The sequence below is a fragment of the Sardina pilchardus genome, chromosome 11 (assembly GCF_963854185.1).
Source record: "Sardina pilchardus chromosome 11, fSarPil1.1, whole genome shotgun sequence".
Taxonomy (NCBI): Eukaryota; Metazoa; Chordata; class Actinopteri; order Clupeiformes; family Clupeidae; genus Sardina; species Sardina pilchardus.
This window is the reverse complement of record NC_085004.1, coordinates 21,556,662-21,582,706: the sequence shown is the minus strand read 5'-3', so window position 1 is coordinate 21,582,706 and position 26,045 is coordinate 21,556,662. Positions and strand designations below refer to the sequence as shown.

The window sequence follows — 26,045 nt, the reverse complement described above, 5'->3', positions numbered from 1 at the left end:
CCAAACTGTTCATATACTGTATTTGTAGAATATTAGGTTGTGGTAAATACATGGCTGTCATTGTTTCATCCCTCTGCAGGAATGCTCTAAACCGTTTCTGTCACTGGCGAGTATGTATGAAATGTGTGACAGAGGAGTCCCCGCCACATGGCGAGGGGCACAATCTGTTCCAGCAGGGTGATAAACATCAACAAGCCGCCCACCCCTGCCAGCTAACACTTCCAATATGGCGCTGCAGCACGACAGTCACACTCGTTTCTCAATTAGAGCTGGGTGGATGTTTGCCCTAAGGCACATCCTCTGACTTGTAGTACTCTCTTGGTCACATATGAAATCTGAGGAATGTTCAAGAACCAACTTTGTTTGTCATCTTCAGACTGAACATTGAGAAAAATACCAGTGGTTTGCAGTCTGCTGACAGGAAGACATATTGCATGGCTTCACTTGTAATAATCACTAGACAGTGAGAGTTTCATTTCTTTGTGGGCCTATATACACAATTTCACTGTCAATAAAGCCTGGTCATCAAGTGGAGATTTGTCTCCTTTGTTAACACTTGAATGTGTGTTCCTATTTAATAAATAAGTAGATAGATAGATACTTTATTGATCCCCAAAGGGAAATTCAAGATTTGTAATGATATGACCTGTGATCACATGCAAAACAGAAAAGGAGAGCTGCAGTACTGTACCTTGGCTTAATGACACAGTGTGTGTGTGTGTGTGTGATCCACAGAGCAGTCTGGCGCTCTCCCGGGGCGCTGCCACATCTGAGAGGCTGGCCTGGGCTCTGGGCTCTGGGCCCTCTGCTCCCTGCTCCGGGGTCTTCTGGGCCTTAGCAAAGGCAGATGACGTGCTCCTGCACAGCAGCCCCTCTCTTTAGGGTCAGCTGCTCCACAGACCCCTCTCTAGACTCTGCAACATGGCAATTAACAGCATTCCTCATATAGCCCCCAGCGAATCAAGTTGTAGCCAGTTTAACATCTTGCAGACCTGGAAAACAGGAACTCAGCAGTGCCCCCCCTCTTCAAAACACTGATTTATATAAATAATGCATTATAGATGAAGGGCAACACAAGGAATGAATAACATGAGAACAACATGGACCTGGGATGGACAACAGCATCACAGGGTGTGTTATTGAAGAATGGATGGCAAGGAGGATAGAGAGGGGGTATGGCTCCACCCTGTGTCCATAAAGGGAACTGCAGTCTTTGATAAAGGAAAACACATGAGACCGCCAGTCAAAAAGAATGTCACAAAGGTCCACAGGAAACAGATTTTCAAATATCAGATATTGCTACACAATGAATGATATAATGAAAAACAAAATTCCAGTGCACATAAGGTGACCAAAAACTGACAAAATAGTGTTTTGTGTTTTCTGGCACTCTTTATAATCATCATCATCATCATTATAATAAAAACACTACAATAATTGTTTTTGTTTTCTCTTGCTATTTTGGATTCCCAGCCACACTATTCAGCTGCTCTTGCTAGATGGAGCTGAGGGACATTTGTCAGAAGCTCTGCACAGTAAGTCAGCTGGAAACTGATCTCAATTAAGGCACTATGCACAGTGTCTGGCAGCTGAGCCCCCAGTCCCAGATGAGTTTGCATCCCCCCACACAGCCAGTCATAATATCAGAGGCAGTAAAGGGCATCAAATACTGACCTCTAAAGACATCATCATGACTGAGAGCAGAGTGAGAACATTACTGCCAGGGAGGTTTTTTTTTTTTTTTTGTATATTTCAACACCACTTTCATAAACAGCCAATGTATTGAGAATGGTCTTTTGCCATTGTGTCACAGAAATTTTGAAAAGCCTAGAGGTGCATTTGAAGTAAGAATTGTAAATAAAATTGGACGAGACCAGATTAGACCAACAGATGGGCTCTGTTGTCATGACAAAAACATGAAGAGATATCCACATCCCCATTGTTCCTGAGAAACACAATATTTCCCTAAGCTGTCAGCCAAGCAGCCCTTAAGTGTTAGTCTAGGGTTCAACATGAATTATTCATTTACCTTAAAAGACATTACAAAACCTCTCTACACCAGGGAGAGAGGATGCTGAACAGTGAGGAGAGAGCATCTGTGCTCGGGACTAACACGAAAGAGCTGAAGTGGGGCTCACCAGAGGACCATGCTGCTGTTCTGTTGGTTTTTTGGTGTTATTTGTCTCTCTCCCTTCGGATGTATCTCTCTCTCTCTCTCTCTCTCTCTCTCTGTGTGTGTGTGTGTGTGTGTGTGTGTGTACATGTGCTTGTAAAGTGTGGTATGCGGCACAGTGGTACAGCAGAAGTGCCATAAATGGCTGATAAGCGGATCGCTGTGCATATGGAACCCATTTAGGGGATCGTAGCCCCAGGGCTCTCAGCCTTCACGTGTGGATGCACTGCGCTGTCGCTCTCACATCGTCTCTGGAGACTCTCTATCAATACACACCGGCAAAGTAAAGACAAAGACAAAGCGCTCCCCCACATACTGTACATGAGCACAGATGCATGCAAACCCACATGCACACACACACAGACATGGAGGCTGCTCACTCTATATATATATATTCAGCCTACTATGGATTCTGTGGAAAGTGTTAGCACTAGTTAGTGTCAACAGACTTGGACAGCACTGGAGTTGATGGTAAAACTTTATTTGATGTGTATGACTCTTCATATCAGCACTGAAAAATTATCACTATATTACTGACACTGTATATCCAGACGTGTCTGGATCAAATGGCTTTTTATTAGATTGTGTCAGTAACTGAACATTTAATGAGTAGTTGAACGAACTAGTACAACTAGTTGAAATGTTACAAGTGTGTGACAGCAAATCGGAAAGGAAAACCACAGCCTACAAACTGCTTATTTAATACTTGACATGAGACAAGGTTCATACAAGGCTCTTGATGTGGGTTGTGTGTGCAAAGGAAAAAGACAGTGGAGGGGATACAAGAACAACCAGGGACATCAATATGAGGCAAACAATTCTGAAATGTTCAAATGTATCTTCCAACTTCAAATGTTCAACTTCAGTGACATTTCTGAAAGTGTTTCCAGCACTTGATAATTGCTTTGATTTGCATTATTCTTGTTTCAAACTGATCAGTGTACATTCACTTCAGTGCAAACACACATACACCTTCCAAGACTCTGAACAGGATCGTAAACTCTGTTTTAACAACAGTCCAAGCACTCTGTAAAAAACAGGTCCTTTCCTATGTTGTCAATAGTTCATTTGAAATATACAGTAGATTTTACTGTGACATCTTTGCATTGCATATACAATATAGGAACAACATATACAATTTAACAAGCCTCATAAAAACAAAGAAAAAAAGCTGAAATCTGTTTATGGGTCCAGGCTATGCCAACATTGAGGTTCTAATTTGGCAGCTGAAACCTACGGTGTGTGGGTGAGTATAATTTAAATAAATTATAAGGACAGGCAGGAGTTCTAAACTTGGCATGTCAGGAACAAAAGAAGAGGGCTAACACCTCCTTATCCCTCGGTCTAATAACTAGCCTGTCTGTGCAAACTCACAGAGCTGGGCAACACGAAGATTATGTGCAGCTCACTTCTAGATTACATCTAAAAAAAATAAAAACAAAATACATATTCTTAGCATCATTATATTCTATTCCATCCTATTCTTAACCCTGATTAGTCCAGTGCTGTACCTCAGCTATGGCTCTATGAAATGTCTATGTGATAAATGAACTCAGCTATGATATCCATACAGGTAGCTCATCCTGACTTGGTAGTGGTAATAACTACATGTTACATCAGCCTTGCAGTTAAACATGAAGTATTTTCACTACTGTGAAGACTAACATCCGTTTTCTCTGATTGACCATCCTATGCAGTTCCAGTGTCCTATAAGTTGACCAGTGTTCCGTTGCCCAGTCTTCACACTGTCTGTGACTACAGGGATTATCAGCAGTCTCCGTTCAAGATTAGTCTGACAGAGGTCATGATTGCTGGCTTCTAGATATGTGTATCTTTTTGACGTTGTTATTGCTCGGAATCTCCAGAGGATTTGAAATGGAAGGATTACATACAGTATATGTTAAAAGGCAGCCAGAGGTGCTTGTGAGATCGATCAGACCCCTTTAGTGTTCCATTGGCATTATTATCATCATGGAGCATCTTTGGGAACAGCACAGACTGCTGTTCGATCCAATCCAGCTTACCAGTGTAAGGATAAAATGAAAGATAACAGAAGAATGATTTACCTAAGGGCCTCTTTTTCAGTTTTTTTTTCTCCCAGCTTGTTCTGTGAAACAATGATCAAACTACAGTGATGGAGTATAATTCCACTCTGAACTGCAGGAAACCTTCAATAAATAAAAGGGCCTGTTTTGCATAGTCTTGACAGGATCAAAGACAGCAAGGGGCCTGTGCAGGTAGGCTCTTCCTTCCAGTGGCAAACTCAAGCCCCGAGTTATCTGCAAAAACAGATGTTGACACAGTATGAAAAAATGTGAACATTAAATGTCAGGGGATACGATGTGGGTATGATGGTACAGTAGCAGAACAAAGGAGAGAAGAGAGCTATGATGTCTGAGTGCTCAGTGATGCAATCGGAGGATAAGCTACGGTAACACTGCAGATTCTTTTTTCCCCTTACAGAACAATGTGAAAGTAGCCCTATATTTCATTTGATACTCTCCCATTACATACTGCATCTTCCATGTGAACCACAGTAAATTGAATCTCCCATGATGCACGTGTAATATTTAGCGACAGCTGCAGTCGGATCAGTACCTTTCCCTTAGGGTGAGGGCTGGGTTGTGGTTGAGGAACGACAGTTGCTGCTCAAGGCTACACACACGGAAGGCCAGGTAACAGGAGGACAGGATGAGAAGAATGATCCTGCAGAAAACAAGTCAGAGAGAGAAATGGAGACAAATAGACAGAGAGAGAGAGAGGGAGAGAGAATGGGAGATAAATAGACCAAGAGAAAGAGAGGGAGAGAGAAGGAGACAGAAGGGGAAGGAAAGGAGGAGGGTAACGTTAGTACAGTCGTTTTTTGGGGGAAATGTTGTCTGTATAATTAGAATACATTAAGAATGCAGAACAATGCACTGCATCAGCCTAAACACTAGATGGCAACATTGGGGTCTGATAGAGCCCTGTTACAAAATCTGCCTAGTAACTCTACCACCATATCCTTAAAGGGAAACATCCGCTCTCAGTGATAATTAAATACTCGTATATGGTATATTCCCTTAAGAGCAGAGACAGAGAACAGGACTGAAACAAAATCATCCATCATCCATGTAATATCCCAGAGGTATAATATACCTGCTTTCGCACAAAGAACACAGAGCAGGGCAAGGGGTGGATTTTTTAAAACCCATGATAAATGTATTAAACGTTCAAACATTAATATCACACCGTTCAGCACATTAATATTAAAAGGCCAGATTCTAAAGGCTGCAGGGGAGGAACCACGACTGCAAAAATGAGATTAACACAGAGATAGAAAGAGAGAGAAAGAGAGAGAGAGAGAGAGAGAGAGAGAGAGAGAGCACCAGTCAGCAGATTTACTGCTCCCCTGTGCCTGAGTTTGACCCAACTCACAGTAGGATGAAAAACTTCAGCAGCTGGTACTCCATCTGGCCCAGTTCCGGAACCGGTTCTGTGAGCAGGATCTTGTCTGTCTCCAGGCCGCTCTCTGGAGAAGAAATACAAAGCACATGGATCCCGGTCACACTGGGATAGCACTAGCCGTACACTTTTCAGTCCTAATTCCCTAATCAGACAGAAGCTTTTCCCTCTCCTGGTAAAAAAAAAAATAGGTCCTGACCTTTAGTACGTTTTTTGCTGGCGTGGGAACTGATATAACCTTTTTTGTTGGCTAAGCAGGTGCACTTTTTTTCCCTTTTTACTTGAACTAGACTCTGCCCCAAGCTCGCTTACACAACCACATGCATGCAAAGACAAAACAAATACAGGCCAAAACGGACACATTCAAGAGATAATATGTGGTCTACCCCCTTTCAGCATAAGGCCTGTTTGCACGAGAACAAATAGTCCTAAAAAAGCCATTAACAATGGCAGACATTTAGTAGGACACACACACCCGCACGCACAAACATGCAAATACACACAGGCACATGCACAGAGTTGATAGCATTCAGTCGCAGATGCAACAGGCCTATTTAATTCCAGCTCTATCATGAAAAAAAATCTCTATTTCGGCCTAATCTGCCATTGCGTAACGGGGACGGATCGAATCAAACAGAGCCGCGCTTGTTCCTCCCCCCACACGTGCTGTGGATTTACTGGCGCTGACAATCAGGACAGCATGCAGACTAAGCTGCACAAACAAGCAAAAGAGCTCCATATTCATCTCTAGCTCACATTTGGCTAGATTGGGGCGGAAATGACCAATACTTGATTTGAAAAACCAAAATCATCTACCAGCAAAGCAAAGATAAGTGAAGTTGATTATAGCTGCTAAACGGCTCACGCGAGTGAACAATCGCAATCATATGTGTTAGCATTAGAGAGAATTAATGCCAAACACAAGTCGATTACAATAGATTTGATCGTCATGAGCTAAGTCCTCTTCACCAAAACAGCATCAATGACTACATTTAATCTAAAGCTAGATGGATACCTATTCTTCAGGTAAAGCTTGGACTGTGTGATGTGGTGAGTGTGTTTATGTTTTGTGCCCACACCTCCCCTGGAGAGGAGCCACAGGTGTGTTTGGGTATTGTTGTGTGAGTGTAAGCGACTGCACGTGCGTGTGTATGTGTGCATCATGCATGCATTTATTTGTGTTTGTGTGTGTATGTGTGTCAGTGTAATTATATGTCTGCTTGTGAGTGTGTGTGTGTGTGTGTGTGTGTGTGTGTGTCTGCGTGTGTGTGTCCATCCTCACCCTCCAGTGGCTCATCTGTCTGGAAGGGCGTGTCCACTGCGCTGAGGCTGCTGGCCGAGTTGCCCAGCAGGTCTGGGAGCGAAGAGGACACCGAGGCCACAGACGGCTTCCGCCTCCATTTCAGCACTGGGGGGAACTCGTCCGCCACGGGGAACTCATCCGGGACCGGGAACTCGTCCTGGTTGGATGGACAAGGAGATGGAGGGTGTGTGTGAGTGTGTGTGTGTGTGTGTGTGTGGGGGGGGGGTAGTGGGGAAGAGGGGGGAGAGACATGAGCACATATGTGGAGACAAAGCAAGCCACTATTCAATACATACACATGAAACTCATTTAGTAACAAAAAATCTGCCTTTCTATGTGGTTCTGTAGCCATAACAACACCAAGATAATAAGTTCGGTATACAACTAATAACATTGAGCAAGTAATGACTAAAACATAATAATTCCCTTAAATGCACTGAATGATAATCAGTATAATGTATGCATAATAATGTGCCTCACTTATGAGTAAATGCAAAAGGAAAATGTCTTCCATCAAATACTACACTGGTTGAGACACTAGATGGCAGCACTGAGGTCAGAGTCCAGGAGACATCTGATGCCTCTCTGGGAGAAACAGAATCAGTATTCTGCTTTCGTCTTTCGTCTGCTTTAGGCAACTTGGCAATAAGTCAGTTTGGGATTTAGTTGAGATATCAAAACAGATACAGCTTCAGCAGTTTCCCTGCATATAAGCTATCTTGCAACTTTGTGGGGTAAGGTCAGACTAAAAACAGTCAGATTGACAACATGATCATGTATGAATGAATGTCAACTATGTGTGACTATGTGGCTACTGCTTATCATTTGGAATGTGTGGGTGTTACAGTTACAACTGGAAATGTTGATGTTGTAACCTTTGATGCTTACATTGACTAATGGTAAATCACATTACATAAGTTTGGTGTTAAGTGATAAGTAAGGGTCACTATTTCGCTGCCATTTACCAACTCTCTTCTTATCACTTCATCTAGCTGTGAACGTCTGTATCTACATCTTGGTAAACTTCCTGTGCGAAATTCAGTTACCGAGCAGTGGTAGTGTGAGAGTTAGTCAGTGCTGTTTAGTTGGGTTGTGAAATATCACTTGTTTAGATGCTTCTGAATATGTCTATGATCAGTTAGCTTATTGTGGCATATAGATCTTGTGTAAATTATGTTTTGCACTTTGCACTTAAACTAACCAAACAAAGAGCCTCTTTACTAATACATTGCATCTTACAATATACAGTATTTTACTCTTACTTAGTACTGTCAACTGTACAATTGATAAACTAATGAACATAGTTAGTAAGAAAAAAAAAGAAAAAAATTCAAACGTGTTGTTCTCACAGATAGTGAAGCCACAGGAACACAAGCAAGGAGTCCAAGGCTCACCAGAGATAAGGAGTTGGGTTCCTCCATAAACTGCTTGAGACTGAGACTTTTCTTGCCATTGACCTAATTGAGATTTGAGAGGTTTGATTAAATTGCATATCTATATATAGTTACATAACTAGCAGATAGATAGATGACATATTTCATTTAATGGTACCTGGAGATGAGTGCAAATCCGCCTCAATACATCATACACACTATCCCTGGACAGTAGTGACACAAACACATACTGAAAGAGATAAAGAGAGACACACATCATCCATTAGATAACATCACCGGATAATATCACCTCTGATACCACATACACACCCCCTACGTGCACAAAAACGACAAACAGTAACGTATCACATGCAAAAAACAGCCACCATGTAAATCACTAGTTTGTGCAAACAAACACACAAACCCAAAACATATAACAAGAAAGCTATACTTTTTTAAAACACAATGAAAGTCAGTGATACCAATGGAACAGCAATACTATCGCATAATCCCATTACCAGGAAAAGAGTTACATTTCCCCATAAGAGAGATGAGCGTATAAAGCTAGCCAGTGGAAAGAGCTTACAGCTTAAAGGCTTAAAAAAACACCATGGGAACATATTTCCATTTGGAAATCATTTTCATTCACCATCTCCTGAGCTTCTGCCTCTAAGTGTGACAAAGCATCTTTAGCAGTCATTATGCAGACAACGCACACAACTGACATCACACAAATCATCATGGTATGACTGTTTTATATATAGACATAATTTAGTCATCTAGCGAGTTGTTGAAGGGTCAGTTCCTGTTTACAGCAACTGGAGGCCCAATGGTTTTTGCTGAGGTAAAGTCTGTGGCAGTGCTGGTTACCCGAAAAACCAGGTGAAAAAAAGCTTCAGTGTGACAGATGCAACCAAACCTCCTACACTGCAGCTGAAAATGGAACACCAACGCGAGATAAGGCTGTTCCTTTGAAGCAGCAAACAAAGGCACCATCTAGAATAAATCATGATGACAAAGAGAGGAGGCTGAGAATACAAAAGCATGGCGCGAACACCTGTAATGTTCTCTGCCGTCCTTAGGGAAGGTGGAATGTATATTGCTGGCACGAACAATAATCTTTTCTACATGGCAGTGAGGGGAAAAACAGGCCTAAAATAGAATCCTGCAAGTCACCTTGAAACCCCTTCAGCATAACCAAACTACTGAGCAGGCGATTTCCATTAGCCTGCTCTTTTTTCCAGACACCTGGGCTTGTTGACAGGTCTTTGTTTCCAAAATGGCTTTAGCCTCACCCCTATCTCCTCATCACATTACTGCTCCTTTCAAATAGCTTCCTCTTTCAAAACGCCTCTTGCCAGAGCCACCCACCCACCCACCACCAGGCTTTTTACGTTCAACATTTGAAGAAAGGTACAGGGTTAAAAACAGCAACTTGCACTTTTAAAATAACAAGACCGATCCACCTCCCTGATTTTAAAAGTTCCCAAGATGCATGTGTAAGCTTCAACAAGACAACCTGTCTGACAAGCTTAGAGGTCAAAATGTGACAACAGCAAAAGGGCAGTTTGGTAGTTAATAATCATTTTGCTGTCATCTTTTCATCTCTCCCCTACTCCACGCCCGCACACACACACACACACACACACACACACACACACACACACACACACACACACACACACACACACACACACACACACACACACACACACACACACACACACACACAGACACACACACACACACAGAGCACCATGAATGAGCCTCTCACCTTCTGACTGGTGTCTGTGGTAATGGCCAGTCCGTTGGGGACCAGGCCTGCTGTTTTGTGTTTCTTCACCAGTCGCACAGACACCACTGGGATGGCCACCTGTGAGCAGACATGAAAGGAGGCCATCAGTCATCATGACTGGCATATGGTCACGACTGGCATGTAATTAAGTTCACTGGCCGACCATGGTGGATGTCCCTAATCAGACACTGTCATGGCCAAGAAGATATTTTGGCATTAAATAGACAGTGTTTGTACATGCATATGTTTCTACAATCTATTCTTACATAGAATAACAATATTAAGTATATAAATATTGCATGCATTATAATGAGCTTCAAAAGCAGGGATGCAACTAATTGATTAATCGATTAGTTGTCAACTATTGAATCAATTGCCACCTAGTTTAGCAATCAGCTAATTGGTTTGTGCCATTTAAGAAAAATACTTCTACATTTTCTGATTGCAGCTTCTTAAATGTAAATATCTTTAGATTTGCTTACTACTCCATTACCATAAACTACATTTATTTGGCTTGGACAATAAAAGGTACATGAGAAACACTTAGACAACTAACTGATTACTCAAGAAAATAATCAACAGATTAACAGAATCAACTGAACTAAGAAAACAATCATTAGTTTCAACCTTATCCAAAAGCCCATGATACATTAATAATATATCATGCATTTTAAGCATAATATTCCTTTAACTGACTGCTATAACATATGAACACATTACTCTTTGTACATTCACCAGATAAATTATCAAACTGTAAGTACAAACCAGAAATGTAAACGAGTTTAGTTACACAGTAAAAACCAAGAATGAAGGCCTGTCCACAATGCTACCAATGACAATAAAGACTACTGAGACTGTAATGATATGAAAGTCTACACTGACCAATACGGAGTCTAAGGCATATACTTCATGTTCATTCAGACTGAGTGGTACACTCAGTTTTACAATTCAACAATTCAGTGGATTCTGATTGACTTCATGCCATTGTTATGAGTTATATGGAGTGTGGACATTATGTTTTTTTTATTAGCGAAAGCGATACTTAAGCTTTTACCGTTATCGTGGAGGTTAGTTATCATTGCCAGTGTGGACAGGTCTTAAGTGTACGGTTGCCTTGGTTTCAATAGTGATGGTCATTTCGCAGCTCTCTAGTGAGACGTTATCACATCTAGAAAGCCCATGGACATCATTCCATTCCACACTTAAGGCTTTTAAGATAGACAGAAATTCCACAGGCATACCACCAGCGTGTGTGTGAGGATAAAGGTGAATGGTTGACTTTGATTGACTCGGCCTGCAACTAATGCTGCATGCACCTAACAGAGTCCTGCCTTTTATGGGGCCTTGTAAAGATGTGCTCCTCGCACACACAGGGCCTTGAAGGTCTAGCCAAGCTACTATCTCCTGCTGACTACCTGATTCTCACCTTAATGTCCTTGCCAAAGAGGTTGGCGTAGAAACACAGCCAGTTTCTGGAAATGTAAAGGCGGCCCTGAAGAAGGATGTCTCGTAGCAGAGCACAAGAGTACACTGGGGAACACACACACATACACACATACACACACACACACACACACATACGGACGAAGGGACGGACACACACACACACACACACACAAAAACACACACACAAGGATGGACGGACGGGCACGGACACACGGACGGACGGACACACACACACACACACACACACAAAAACACACACACAAGGATGGACGGACGGGCACGGACACACGGACGGACGGACAAACACACACACACACACACACACACACACACACACACACACACACACACACACACACACACACACACACACACACACACACACACACACACACACACACACACACACACACACACAGTAAAAGGATGAGTCAGACTGTAAACATCCTGTTCACCAGTGTCATTGACAGTCATTTACAGGTAGTTGCTATAAAATGTGTACTGCATTTACAATATCAAATCCATAAAAACTGAATATCCCAAACAAATGAACTTGCCCATTACCCTACCTCACAATATTGTTGTGATACAATACAGTAGAAATATTTTTTTTTTTTAAACTATTTTGCTATATTTAACAGTTCCTGTTTGGATGGTTGAATTTGACACAAAACATAGGAACTTCACTGTGCTAACAGATATATACAGAAGTTCTGAATCAACAGTGCCGATCAAGTGATCTTGTTCTCTCCGTGACAAATCAGCCATGGGACAGAGAGTAATGAATATGAGCAACGCACTTACATTGAAAAAAAAACACAAAAAAAACAGGAAGTCTATAAATAAGCATAGCAAAACATGGTTTGGCAGTCTTACCTTTCATAAGGATCTCCTCCTTGGGGACGGTCTGGAAGAGCTTGTGGTACTGGGAGTTGTACTTGCTGACGGTCTGTGCGGAGGGACAGGGCAAAGTCATGAGGTCTGCCGCAGAGGCAGTGGGGCTTCGCTGCCTCAGAGGACGAGAGCCCTGCACCAGGCTCAACATGCTGACACACAAACACACTCACATACAGGCACACATACACACACACACACACACACAAGCTGGCGCTCTCACATGCGCTCTCACATGTAAACTCCCCCACACACTCACACACACACACTCATAACAGGCGCACAAGCACACGCGAGGACCCTCTCACGAGCACTTGTTTGGAGAGGAGGCAGCAGCGGAAAGGCAGCACCACGAGCAGTCCTTCACTTCCTTTCCGGGTGTGAGTGTAGTGCGCGTGTGTGCCTTTCTCTCTGTGTGTGTGCGTGTGTGTACAACTCAGTCTGATACTCTAGCGACTCTCCTCATCTCTCCTCTCCGCTCTCGATAGGGGCCAGCTCACGCCCTCCCCTCCTCTCCTCTCCTCCTGAGTGCGCACACACACACACACGCAATCGCACACACAACCGTCTTCCGGCTCCTCGCGAGCAGCGAGCTAACACCTGTGTCTGCCTCTCGCTGGGTAGTTTATCATCAGCCTGCGCCGGAGCAGAGTGAACGTTCCTATCTCACTGCAATGCGACCGAGTGGAGCGGAGCCGAGACAGCAGCTCTAACACCTTCTTGATCCACAGCGGAAACCACAACGACTTGTGGCGGGGATGGAAAAAACGACGCTGCCTTGCCACACTTCATGCCCCATTTGTACTCTGGACTATGCGTGCAACTTTCCGGAATAGTCTGGGAGCCTCGGTAAACATCCACTCAGCTCAGGGATATAATGGAGCATTTAGATAATGATCATAATCCGGATGGACTGATTCAATGAGTCGAATGGTCTCTTAATGTTTTACCCCAATGGTTGCACAACAACACAGGTCTGGCTGGCGTGCGGCACAGCAATTACGGTTATGGCATTGCACATTTATGACAGGTAATCATGTTTCCAGGTTGCCACCGCTGCTTCCTTGACTTTATCACGTGTCAAGGTCTGAGGCACCAACGTCTTTTTTAATGACGGTTCCAAAGAATCTGGCCTTGACCCTTCACTGCTTTCCTTGATCAACAAGCATAAATCTCTTATCCTATGTTTGCACTATGAGGCTATTACGGCTGTCTGTGGCCTGTGGAAATATATGAATAAAGGTCCTGCACAACACGATAACGGTTTTTAATAGTCCCACTCTTATGATCTTCCATGACCTACAGTACTATATAATGAATGGTACATTTTAATGTCCAAAGATTTCGGAGCAGTAGCGTAGTGCTTAAGAATCTCTGACTTTGCATCAGAGCAGGAGATGAATAAATGGGTATTGAATTAACGAAGTTGGGCTAACCGCAAACACTCAACTCAAGATATACAGCAATTCTGCATGGAAATATATTTATATCAATTCATTTTGGCAAGTAAATTTGAAACTACTACATCAAAATTCCTGATATCCTATAGCCTGGCTAGCGCCTACCACATCTCAAATGAGACGTGGTCTGGCAACCAGACGTTCATGTTCTCGTATTTGAAAAAATGCCCAAATCCGTTCATTGGGCACTACGGATGTCTATCAAATGCGTCTGTGCATAGCCCATCATGGTCTTGCTTTCTCCCCTGTTCTGTGATTGGTCACCAACATCAGGCGAAAATTTGGGTGTTAGTTTCCAGACTGCCTTAGCAGCGTGAATGAAATCACCACGCAAGGCAGGATGGGAACACCCAGGCTAGATATCCTATGACTTTGCCCCAAATATGATCAAATTCTCTGACTTTCCATGTCTAGCATACACTTCATGTAAATTCCATGACATTCAAGAAATTCTATGGTGCTTCAACATAAACAATAGACATCTACATAACAAAACTCACAGATATAAAAATGTAACTTACCGAGCCGCGGTAGCATTTCTTCACATCCTCATATGATAGGTCATCGATAAGCTGCACTCTGTAACATCAAGCCAAGGGAGTAGAACATTGATATGACAATCCAAACACCGTTTGCCCCACATACTTCCACAGTCACTTTATTAGCGTATAACAACACAGCTGTTCTGTGGTGACCTTGATCAGTTGAAGGTTACAGTTGTAGGCTACAGTTGTAGGCCACAGGGTAACACACGCTGTCATTACACTCAACTGGACAAAATGGGGACGTATTAAGTGAACCCACATGACACAGCACAGTCGGCTACAGCCAGGAGCGCACAGGCAGGCAGTTACAGCGAGTGAGATCACTCCCTGAGAAATTCAGCTCTTGCCATTAGTAACGGAGTCGTATGGCACGGGGCCGTTAGCTTCGATGGCGTCCATGCTGCTTTGGCGCAAAGCTGTGTGCACTGAGCCAGGTACCACAGCAAGACCACACGCACGATGCCACCTGATACACACAGTGCTAAAAGGGATTTAATCCATGTGTTGCAAGCATTAGATCTTTTCTATCTGTTATTGTGTATGTCTTCATGTATTGTCTGCTCAGTCTTACACGCACGTTTGACGTTTATTGGTATGGTATGTAGTTGCAGCGATGGTACTTTTTTCACCCAAGACCAATTTCCCTCATAGGGGACAATGAAGTTAATCTTATGTTATCTCATCTACAGTATAGACCTTTTCAATCTGTTCATAGGAGGTTTCCAGTTGAAATGTTCAAAACCAACACAGATACTTAATACTTTTTATTTTATTTTTGGCTTCAAAGTTACCATTAGCTCAGTGTTGTTTTCTGAGCCACTGGATATCCCTTGAACACACATTTGTTTATGCAGTTGAAAGGGTCTATATCTTTGCACAGTTATTGGAACATATTATAGATGATGGTATGAAGAGAAAAAAGCTGTTGTTATCTCAATTTCAAATGAAATTACATCTCCTGCAAAAACATTATTTCATCAAATGCTTTTATCTGACAACTAAGCAACAGTTATTACGAACATCTGTTCAGCTGGTGGCAAATATGTTGCGTAAGATCTAAACCAAAAAAAGGAAGGACACAGAGAACACTTTTTTTTAAGACTCTGTCATAGCATGTTCAAGTTTCCACACCTGCCTGTGTGCATGTGCAGAAAACAGCACAGAGAGATGTTTGGCCTAGAAAGAGCTTCACTATACTATAAAGACTAAACTGAACTTATTCTTGAGAACGAATTTGAAAGTAAACCAATCCTTGGAGAGAAGTTTTCTTCTAGGTTTTACAGATATTTCTCTGAATGGGAGAGAACAAAAATTCTAAACGGAATAAAGCACAGCACATCCAGTACAAAGAATCCTCTACTGTAAAAGAAAGGTAAAAGCATCTAATCTGTAGGGAGGATAGACCAGAAGAGAGACAAGAACAGAGCAAAAAAGAGAGAGAGAGTGAGCAAGAGAGAGAAAGAAAAGGCTAGGCTAGGCTGTGGATATTTGTGCATATGCTTGTGATCCTTTGGTGCTCCAGGGCAGTATCCCACAATGTGCAGCCGTTCTGTTCTGTCGCGGGGGGTATGGAACATTGAGAAATAAAACCTAAATTCTCAGGCATTGTTTGCTCAGTGTAACAAACATTTTTTTTTATCATTTCATTTGTTTTATTTCAGCCCCATATCTATTCTTAATTACTGTATTTGTTAAAACTTCTTCCTAAGTATTGGTCAAAAACAGTGAGATGCATATCCAGCACCACAAATATGAAAGATGCTGGCTGTGTTTATGTTTGTCACGCACTGGAACTAGGTCAAAGGGTTTTGCTCAACTTCCTGCGGTGCACAGGAGAGATGGCTATGCATGCTGAGCAGCCCCATCACTGCAGGAAAGGAGAGAAACAGACAGGGGGGAAAGACAGAAACAGAGAGCAAGAAACAAGTGGGAGAAAGGCTGGGATAGGGTGTGTACAGGCCAATTGTCTCTATGACACAGCTCTGAGCTCTGGGATTCAGGGATTTGTCCTCATAAGGAAAGCTTATGTGTGTGTGTGTGTGTGTGTGTGTGTGTGTGTGTGTGTGTGTATGTGTGGTCATCAGGTGTTCTGTGAGTCGTCAAGTTCACTCTAGGCATTTCCCTAAGGGGCCACGGCTTTCACTTCTGTTTGTAATTTGATCTGTTACACCTGCTTGTCACACAGATGAAGGCAACATACAAAGAATATTGATGACTTGATGACTACATTTTTTACAGAATAAAATTAAAATATGCAGATAGGCGAATAATGATCAATTGCTCAATGTGTGTCTATGTATTCCTCGAAGATTCTGCTGTATATTTGGACACATTTTCCAGACCCACAATTTGGTGTCTTAAAACTGAATGTAGGCTAAAATGAACCGCTCTTCAGTATTAGCCTAACTACAGATATGATAAGAAACAGCATAATGTATTTCATTATGTAGCCCCATCACAAGCACACTTTCTCTCAGGTTTGTCCTTTAAACCTGCATGTGAGCTTTCTTGTAAACATTTATTTGACAACCCATGTTTACAGCAAACAACTCTGGAGTAATCTTCTGGCAGTGGTGTGCACAACCCACTGGATTCTTCTATAAATAGTCTTCACACGCTGGCTGTAATCCCTATGGGAGACGCTTGCCAGGTTATTGAAAACCAGCAGGTTTCCAAAAGGACATCGCTCTGTAGCATTAATATTTAGATTTTCACAAAAGTCCTAACACATTCCAGAATAGGTAATAACAGACCACCAGTTGGTGATTTTCTTTAAAGAGCATCCTGTCTGGTGTGGTTAAAATCCTTAACCTTCATTTATTCCTCAAGATTTAAAGCAAGGTAATTACCATTGGCAGATTTCCATGAGGACCCTATTACTATTGCAGTCACATACTTTCAATGTCATGTCCTGCAGCCATGGCTAGTGTTGTTTTGCCACTGGGCATTGCTAGGCAGCAAGGCTGCATCCCTCTGGTAGCATATGCATAAAGATGTGATGAGATCTTTGGGCAAAGCGAATCTAAGGGAATCTAATTAAGAGCTAAAGCATATTGACATGGAAACATATGATTTATGATAATGCTCCACAGTCATAATAGCCTTATTGGCCCGGGAAGAGCGCTACCGATACGAACTGACTGTGAATAGCTCAGATTGCATTCAAGCATAAGAGTGTTTGATGTCACAGGCTCTACCATTCCGTTCTAGAATAAACAACCATGTCAAGGCAATATCCATACAGCAGCCTGTGAACCGCAAAAAAACACTGCATTAACCCAGCATTAGCTCTGGTCAAGTCCTGCTTTAAAGCACGAGGGAAATGAGTTCGGATTGCTCTGCAATTCAGTGAGCAAGGAGACAACAGCGAGCCCTGCCAAATCCTGCAGAGGGAACAGATTCCTGCAGATTACTCCCCCGGTTCAGAGCCCGGTTACGTAAGAGCCACGCCACATCATAACGTAACCTGTCAGGCACAGAGAGGGGTCAGCTTATGGCTCTGTCTGCTCTCCACGTCCCTTTACCATTTGAATAACCTGCTGGCTTCCTCTGTGCATATGCCATGCATGAATAATGGGGCTCCAGTGAAAAAGAGCTGACGGAGCAGATCTGTGAATTTACCCAACAGTGCTATCCTGGTTTAGTGCAAAGTGCAGAGGGGTCCATACATCATGGCAGAGCAAACAGAGACATAGTGCATACAGCATAGCTTAAATAAACTAATGCCAGCATACAGTTCAAAGATGAAGGGGTTTTTGTAAGTTCTTTCTGTATCTCTCCATTGCATCTGTGATATAATGAGTGAAATGACACAGCCAGTTCCACAGAGTAAGAGTATTCACTACATCACACATATAGGCTTCTTGTTTCTTGCTTATTGTCAGTCATTTTCAGCCTCTCTTGGGAAAAGCAGCAGGACCAAGCAGTTATTGGGGTAAAATTGAAGTTAGATTGTAGTTAGTTTAAAGTTAGCTTCCAATGGTCTAAATGGAATGGGTCTAATTCATGTTAAGCACAACAAAACTTAATCATGAGCATAACAACGCTTATCTGATAAAGCAATGGCATTGAGTTAAGGATCTAGTGCAGTTGCCAGCTAACAATATCTAAAATTGTACATCTAAAACTGCTGGTCTCCCATTGATTCATTATAGTCCTTCACTAAAGGATCACTTCAATGAAAATCCCCACTTGGCTTCTTTTTCTGACAGAAGTTGTGCATACCACTTTTTCAGTTTTTTTAAAAAAAATCTGCCATCAGTTTTGTTCCAAAAAAGCAGCCGGAAGTGTCTTTTTTGTTTATCAGCTGTCAAAAAAACAGCATGACGTGGGTTGTTTTTCTGCTAGAAGTTGGCTAAACCCCAGTGTAGGAAACTGGCTACATAACTGTATCTTTGTCAAGTTGGTGGTGTTTCTTGTATTCACTGCATTTGTATTAAGGTGTTATAGCATTACATCATAACCACACGAGCTTAAATAGTATACCTGAAATTAATACAGCCATCGAATACAATTACACAATCAATACCCTATTCAGTTATACTATCATTAGATTGATGTTTATAGAGCTGGAATATTGAACAGCTTTGCTGGCTCAAAGAAGACATGAGTCAGAAGAATCAACAAGTGAAGTATATAAGATTGCCAGCAGACCACAACAAAAGCTTGTGGGAGGAACAATAGTGGACTCTGTTCACATGTTCAGCAGCTCCCCTGAGCATTTTCACCAACTTATGATGCGAGACGTTGGGACAAAAAGAGGTGATATTTGTATTAGGGGCGTGCTGTGGTACAGATGTCACAGTCTGAATGCATCATGGCGCACCTGACCGGGTGAGCGTTTGTACTCGAAGCACAATCGCGACGTCTGGGTAAGCCCCGTGTTACGTGCGCGGGAAGCAGACAGTTTATGTTTTGACTTGCCTGAACTGCGGGGGGTTTTGGGTGTCCTCTTCCTTCGGGGGCTCGGGCAGGTCCGGAGGCGTGAGGAGGCCAACGTCCTCGCTCTGTTCCTGCTGCTCAGTCATGCTCCTCGGCCTGCACGCAAAACAAACACGGCACCGCTCGGACAATGAGAGCAGGCCCAGACCAAAGTGAAGGTGAACATCACACACACATACACAACCTCAGACACAAGCACAAGCACAAGCACGCACACACACACACACACACACACACACACCTTTCTAAAACCTTAGACACACATACGCACGCACGCACGCATGCACTCACGCACAACCTCAGACAGCAGCATGCATGCACGCACACACACACATTTTATAAATCCTCACACACACACACATGGGTACAAGGATTAGGCTTGTCACATGGTTTGTTTCACATGGTAAATGACCATGTAAATAGCCTTCCACAACCACAGATTTTCTGAAATGCAAAGACCAATGCACAAATGCCAAGGATTACACAAGTCACATGGCACACCTCACATACAGGAACCATGTAAATGACCTTTCACAAGCATGCACAGTGGTAAAGAAATTCAGACTCACACCCTCCTTCTCACCCTCCCTCCCTCTCATACAAATGAGCAAATATCCAAGGGCGTCACAGCCACACATAAGGACAACTAATGAATATGCACAGGCGCAAATATAAACACACACACACGCACGCAGGTTTCCAGGTATGTTCCCATGGGAGCCCGTCAGCCCAGGCTACCTGTGTGTGCAATTAAAAATGTGGAGTATAATAGCCTTGAGCACAGCTAGAGCTCTCTGCCTCCACCGTGTGCCTGCACCACCACCCCCACCCCCACCCCCACCCTCCCACACACACAACTCTCACCCCCTCATTATCTCTAATTGGGAGGAGTCATTATGACTCAGCCTTTGCCAGCTCGATGGGCACTGACAAGTCTCTTCCCATCCTTAAAGGTCACTGTTGATCCACTGCCTTATGAGCAATTCCTGCTCAATCACTCACAGGGCAAGCTGGGCCAAGGCAGCAAGCAAGGAAGGAGAAAGGTTAGATGCAGAGACCCAATGGGGGTTCACCAGTACTCCATAACAGCTTATTTTAGCATAGACCATCGAGCTTCACACATTAAAGAGAATTATGTACCACGCCTGTCGGGCATTAGAGGAAGTGCTGCTACACTTCATCTGGAGAAGTTCTCCTCTGAGAACAGTGACATACAGTAAGAGACCAAAGAATATAATTGAATAAGGTCGTTGGTAAAATAATGAGCATCTGTGCAAATATAAAATGTCAAAAAAATAGGCTCTTTACTTTTAGGAAAACCACCGTTTCAGTTTCAGAATGAATACAAATGGCAATTAAGAGCGCAGGCAGACAGACTTGCTCAGTGGGTGAAAACATAGCCTACAGTATGTACAGATATGAGCATATTAATATGGTGAACCCTTAAAGCAACACTAAAAGAATGCAAGCTACCACCTTTGTGACACTTTCTCCCACACACACTAACATGACATCAGACAGTTTCTTTAAGAGTTTTCTGGTCTTTTGTTCCCTCAAAGAGCACACACAGCGAAGTCTCATAACCATGTGCTGGTGCCTCACAGACCTTTCACACTCAAGTGAAATCCAACAATGAGTAAATTCCACAGAGCTTTCTCAATGATGACTTTCAGTCACACGGTATGGCATGGTTGGTATGGAAACTATCCAGGTATGTGAGGAATTGTAAAGGATTCATACTAATAGCACATCATACGATAAGAGATCGCATAGAAGCGTAGCAATCTGCAATAAAGTGGATAAAGAGAAATGCCGGGATTGTATTAACCTTTGATTCTGTACCTCAATTACCTTCAAAATGGCGGCTATTTCAATGGACTTAATCTGACTGGTAGCCAGATCAGAATTTAATACCAGATTACTGTACACATTTTCCTACAGGTTTTTGAATCCAAAGAACCCGCTATCTATATTGTTATGTAAGTGATTATTACGTATGAAATTAGAAATGTGATCCATTTATGTTTAGTATGTTATATAAAAATAAGTATTAGAACTGCATCAAACAGGGTACATGGAGAACCCACTAGCTTTCCGCTGTCAAAACGAAGACTAATATTAGAGCAGAGTAGATATGCTATCTGTCGGTCAGCCAGCGCGGCAGGAGGTTACGAAGGGGCATGTTGAGCTTAGACCAAATATAAATATTTGTTGACTTGTCTCGCTGGCCTTGCTCATAGCCACAGGGACTAAAGTGTCCTATCATGAAGGTTAATCATCCTCATCTTCCTCTTTAGCCACACTGGTCCCCTCCTCCTCCCCGTCCCTTTTAGTGCCTATTTACCAGGCCTGGCCGTCACAGGACTGCCATAAATCCAATTAGCCTAATCAAATTAAGCCTTGCACATTCAGGGATGTCTGTTAAAGGAGCACTGCCCTATTTACTGATGTGAAACGTCAGTATAGCAGTTCAAAATATGAGGCCTTCAGTAGTTATCGAGTCATCTCATTTGTAAATAGTGAGTCTATTATGATTGTTTGTACGTTTGTATATCAACAAAGTAGTGGTAAGTACTGTGACAAACTGTATGTACTGTAAGAGGAAAATGGTGATGAATTATTCAGTCTATTTGGTTTATAGTCAATGACACTACACAAACACTGTAGATACAGTATAGTACAGGTTTATGATGTGACAAGATATGAGGCTGGACCCTGAATCTTTTAGACTAAAACAACACAAAGAAATGTAATGTAATAAACAACAATAAATAACAAAAATACAACATGTTAAAGGGATAAATTACTTTGACTATATTGCCAAAGATGGCTGTTGAATATTTAAATGGTTTGTATTGTTTCAAATTGCTCACCATGGCTTTGCTGAGCTATCTGTTCTACCAACTGCTCATGACAGAATCTCCAATGTTATTACGTTTAAAAAAGTAGAATGGGGATGTATTATCTGTATGCATGCGTGTGTGAGAGTCTCTCTATCTCTTTGTGTGTGTGTGCGTGTGTGTGTGCGTGTGTGTGTGTGCGTGCGTGTGTGAGTGATAAAGAATCCCTGCTTTTCTTCTGTAAATAGAAATAGGGACTCACTAATGAGGGCTCCCAGTCCAACCCAGCTCTCTCAACAAAGTGTTATCCAAAGAAAGGCCCATGGAAATGCAACAAAGCACTCTCTGTTCTCCTCTTCTCTGACCAGATGAATCGAAATGGCTTCAGTGATTCACTGCATCTAAATGGAACTGTGCAATGGAGAATTCATGCAGCAGCAATTCCAGGACTCCCTCTTTGATTAACTACTTCTTGGATATGCTTAGCTAACATATTTATTCGTATAGTATTTATTATCTATAGACTATAAACAATTCCGGTTGTAATAACTCAGATTCATATCACATTTGTGATTTACAAATCACAAGACTTTTTAGATGTAAAAAAATGTAACCACTCCTCATTTATCTAGATACGAATCACGATAAAACAGTAATGCTGACACAGCCTTCATGAGATCCCAATGAACACCGTACTGCCATTTATCACACAATTATATTCATATCTAAAGTAGGCCTATGATGGCCCTGAGATGTGGATAAGTTAGCATCAAGGCCTTTCCACCTGAGACTGCCTTGGAGGGAGAGTGAAAGCTGATGTCATATGTTCTGATTACTCTCAGTGAGCAAATGGATAGGTGCCAGGTGTAATTGCCAAGCAAACCCCAGGGATATCTCACCCCCACTAAGCCTGTTTTGAGCAACACTACACTCTCCAGCAACAGCTGCAATGCAGGAAAACTAATGGGCCCTTTCACAGAGAACATCTGCAAGCAAGCGTGGCACCCCAGGCTCCTGTCACAGGACAAAAAAAAAACTGTCACGTGAAATGAATGTAGACTATAGAGTCCCCACCACCTGCAGCCATGAACGAGCCCAGTTTAGCCCAACACTAGCCACACTAGCGTGACTGAAAGAGGCTGCTTATTGTGGACTCACCACAGCACAGTATCAGAGCAGACAGCATTCTTGGAGAAAAATATGGTCCATTGTAACGATTTTAAATCCAAGAAAACTAAAACGTTAATGTTGATTTTTTGCATGTAGCCTAATATTATAATTCTGTCTAAATCTAAAGAATATGTGTAAGTTAATTTATAGACAATATACTGAGGGTAGAAATGAGGCATTCAGCTCTGTGACCTTCAGACATATCAAAACATAATATATGCAACCTGGATTTACTAACTGGGGTAATGATGCCCATTGTGGTGTGTGGCATAGGGGCCTTCAATAACACATATAGGCCCACTACAAGCAAACCAAAAGAAAGCAAAACAATTCACTCTCAAATGAGAGGGTATTGCAATGAAAATGCAATAATGTGCTAATTCCTGCCACACGCAAAAGACAACACACTGCAAACCATTACAGCAGCCCTAATCAAGATTTATTTGAGAATGTGTTATATTGACATTCTTCCTGTTTAAACTACAATCCTTCCTATTGGTTTGATGTTGGTGTATGCCTCATAGTTTATATGTAAACAACGGATTTTGAACCACTCCTTCCTTAAATATTCTATTGAAGAGGTTCGTGGCTGGGCAATGTGAATTTCCTGAAAAACTCAATGACAGACATTACACTTAGCCTACACCTATACAGGGGGAGGAGTGCATTTCATACAAGCTAACTCCAGCAGCTTTGTGTGGAAGTAGTTGGGCTATCATTGTAAACATTATAGCCATGCATAAATTATGTCCACTTGAACTTCAACAAATACGGAACATGAGAAATAAGCTACCAACATAATAGCGATTTGATAGAACCTTACGAAAATATAAGTGGAGGGGACAACGCTTTGATTTGGTAACTTATTCTACTTTGCTTCTTATGAATCGCCTTTATTTGTCATAAACCAATCTCGGCTACTTGATAAATCATAGTATGCGAAAGATACAGCTAACACGTTATTTTAAACAAAGGGGGAAAAAGTTAACCGAAAGGGTAAACAACCGAGTCGTGTGCATTGCATTGGTCCGACACAAATAAAGTACGAAAATATAATTTTATGACACAACATGTTCACAGGCGCAATGCACTTTTAATCACTTCAAATGGTCTCTAAATAAGTTTAGTTTAGACGTCCCACCAAAAATAGCCTACCTTTTCAGAAAGCTTTTTCTATAATCCAGAACTCACGTCCTCCGTGGACGCAAGGTCGTGTAACGGGGAAACATCTCCATCTTACGCTGTAAATGGCAAAACCTGACTGTATTTGCGTTTCAAATATTTAACATTGTGACAGTAAAAAAGATTACGACAACATGACACTATTCGCTACAACGTTGCGAGTTCAGGTGTCCCACACAAACTGCGAGCTGCCCTTGAGAACCTGTTGCGCTAACCACACAGACGTTGAAGTGGGCTGAGCATAGTTTGTTCCACCTCACGTTAGCTTAACTGGATTTAGGTAGCAATTTAGCCATGGTAGCCATTTCATTAGCTTATCTCTTAGGACAGTATGCATTTGGGAAATTTAGAGAGACCAATTAAGCTACACCAAGCACTTGCAGCCACTAAGAACTTAGAACACAGGATTGTTCTGACAGAAGATGAAAAGCTGAATTTTGCCACATGTTTTGCCTAAAGACAAAAATGACATATTTCTCAGTCAGTCATTTTTTTTATTGATATGTGGCATGATTATTTTTTCTTCAGGGTCTGTAAGGGCTCTTTGGGGATGGGGGCTAGAATGCATAGATAACCTGGCTCATTTGGTTGGACTGAAATTGCAGGTGGCTACAAAGTGTTCCAACTTGTTCAAGCCATTAATGCAGTCAGTGTGCCCTGACACATCTCATAGTAAAGGTGTTTATGACATTTTGAAATGTTCTCTAAAGTGGAGGTGTTGATCCTCAGCACTGTAAGTTATTGCCTGTTTACAGTGGACAGGTACAGTAGCTTACCCAATAACCAGAAGCAAGAGTTAAACCTCTGAAACTCAATACTAGTTAAAAACAGCATCTTCAGAAGTGGCATATAGGATCTCCTTAACCATAACAATGTGTAAAACTTAACAGAGAACTTTATAATTGTACACAGTAACTTTGCCTACTTTATCTAGCATCACTCCTGTATCAAGCATCGGGCTGCAATATGGTCTGTGACCAGACTACTACAACTACACCACATGAAAAATCCTTCATGGAGCTCACCCAGAAGTTTTGCGCCCTTTGCTCTACTGTACTGCCTTGTACAGTGCAGTGCTGGACAGGCAGCGGAGGAAAGTGGCCTCACCTCTGTCGCGTGTGTGGTCTCCTGGTGCTGGGATCATTGGGGCGTTTGGCTGGGTCAGGACCCTCCGGGGGTGCCTCAGGGCTGGCCGCGTATATAGTGCATCCCATGAAACCTCGACTCTCAGCTGCAGCACCGTCGCAGAGCAAGATCAGCCTTGTTCTCTCATGTCACTGTGAGCTCCCCTCGCCGGATCCCTCCTGGTGAAAAAGCCATTGCCTCAGCACATCTCCCTGCCCCTCCCAGCACGGAGATAATCAGATTTCACATTTACACTCAACAAAATCATCCTCGCATAATCTCTCGCTGCCGCTGCATCAAGTTGCATGAATGAAGCATCGGATGGGCTCAGTCAATCCCTCAACCTCTAGCCTT

The 26,045-nt window shown here is 42.4% G+C and overlaps 1 protein-coding gene across 3 annotated transcripts; it reads right to left on the bottom strand.

Annotated features, from left to right (window-relative positions):
• Positions 1-2,633: 2,633 nt before the first annotated feature.
• On the bottom strand, positions 2,634-26,045 carry gramd2aa (GRAM domain containing 2Aa). 3 transcript variants are annotated; one of them, XM_062548992.1, is made up of 12 exons: positions 25,674-26,045; positions 19,357-19,470; positions 14,410-14,467; positions 12,411-12,483; positions 11,515-11,618; positions 10,068-10,166; positions 8,472-8,543; positions 8,270-8,377; positions 6,900-7,077; positions 5,591-5,684; positions 4,772-4,879; positions 2,634-4,452 (listed from the first exon to the last, which is right to left on the bottom strand). In XM_062548992.1, exons 1-12 carry the CDS (start codon positions 25,778-25,780, stop codon positions 4,449-4,451), a joined length of 1,119 nt encoding a protein of 372 aa, XP_062404976.1. In that variant the 5' UTR covers positions 25,781-26,045; the 3' UTR covers positions 2,634-4,448. The 3 variants fall into 3 exon arrangements, with proteins under 3 accessions (XP_062404976.1, XP_062404977.1, XP_062404979.1); XM_062548993.1 differs by having other exon boundaries at positions 8,315-8,377; positions 25,674-26,044; XM_062548995.1 differs by lacking the exon at positions 25,674-26,045 and adding an exon at positions 24,540-24,772.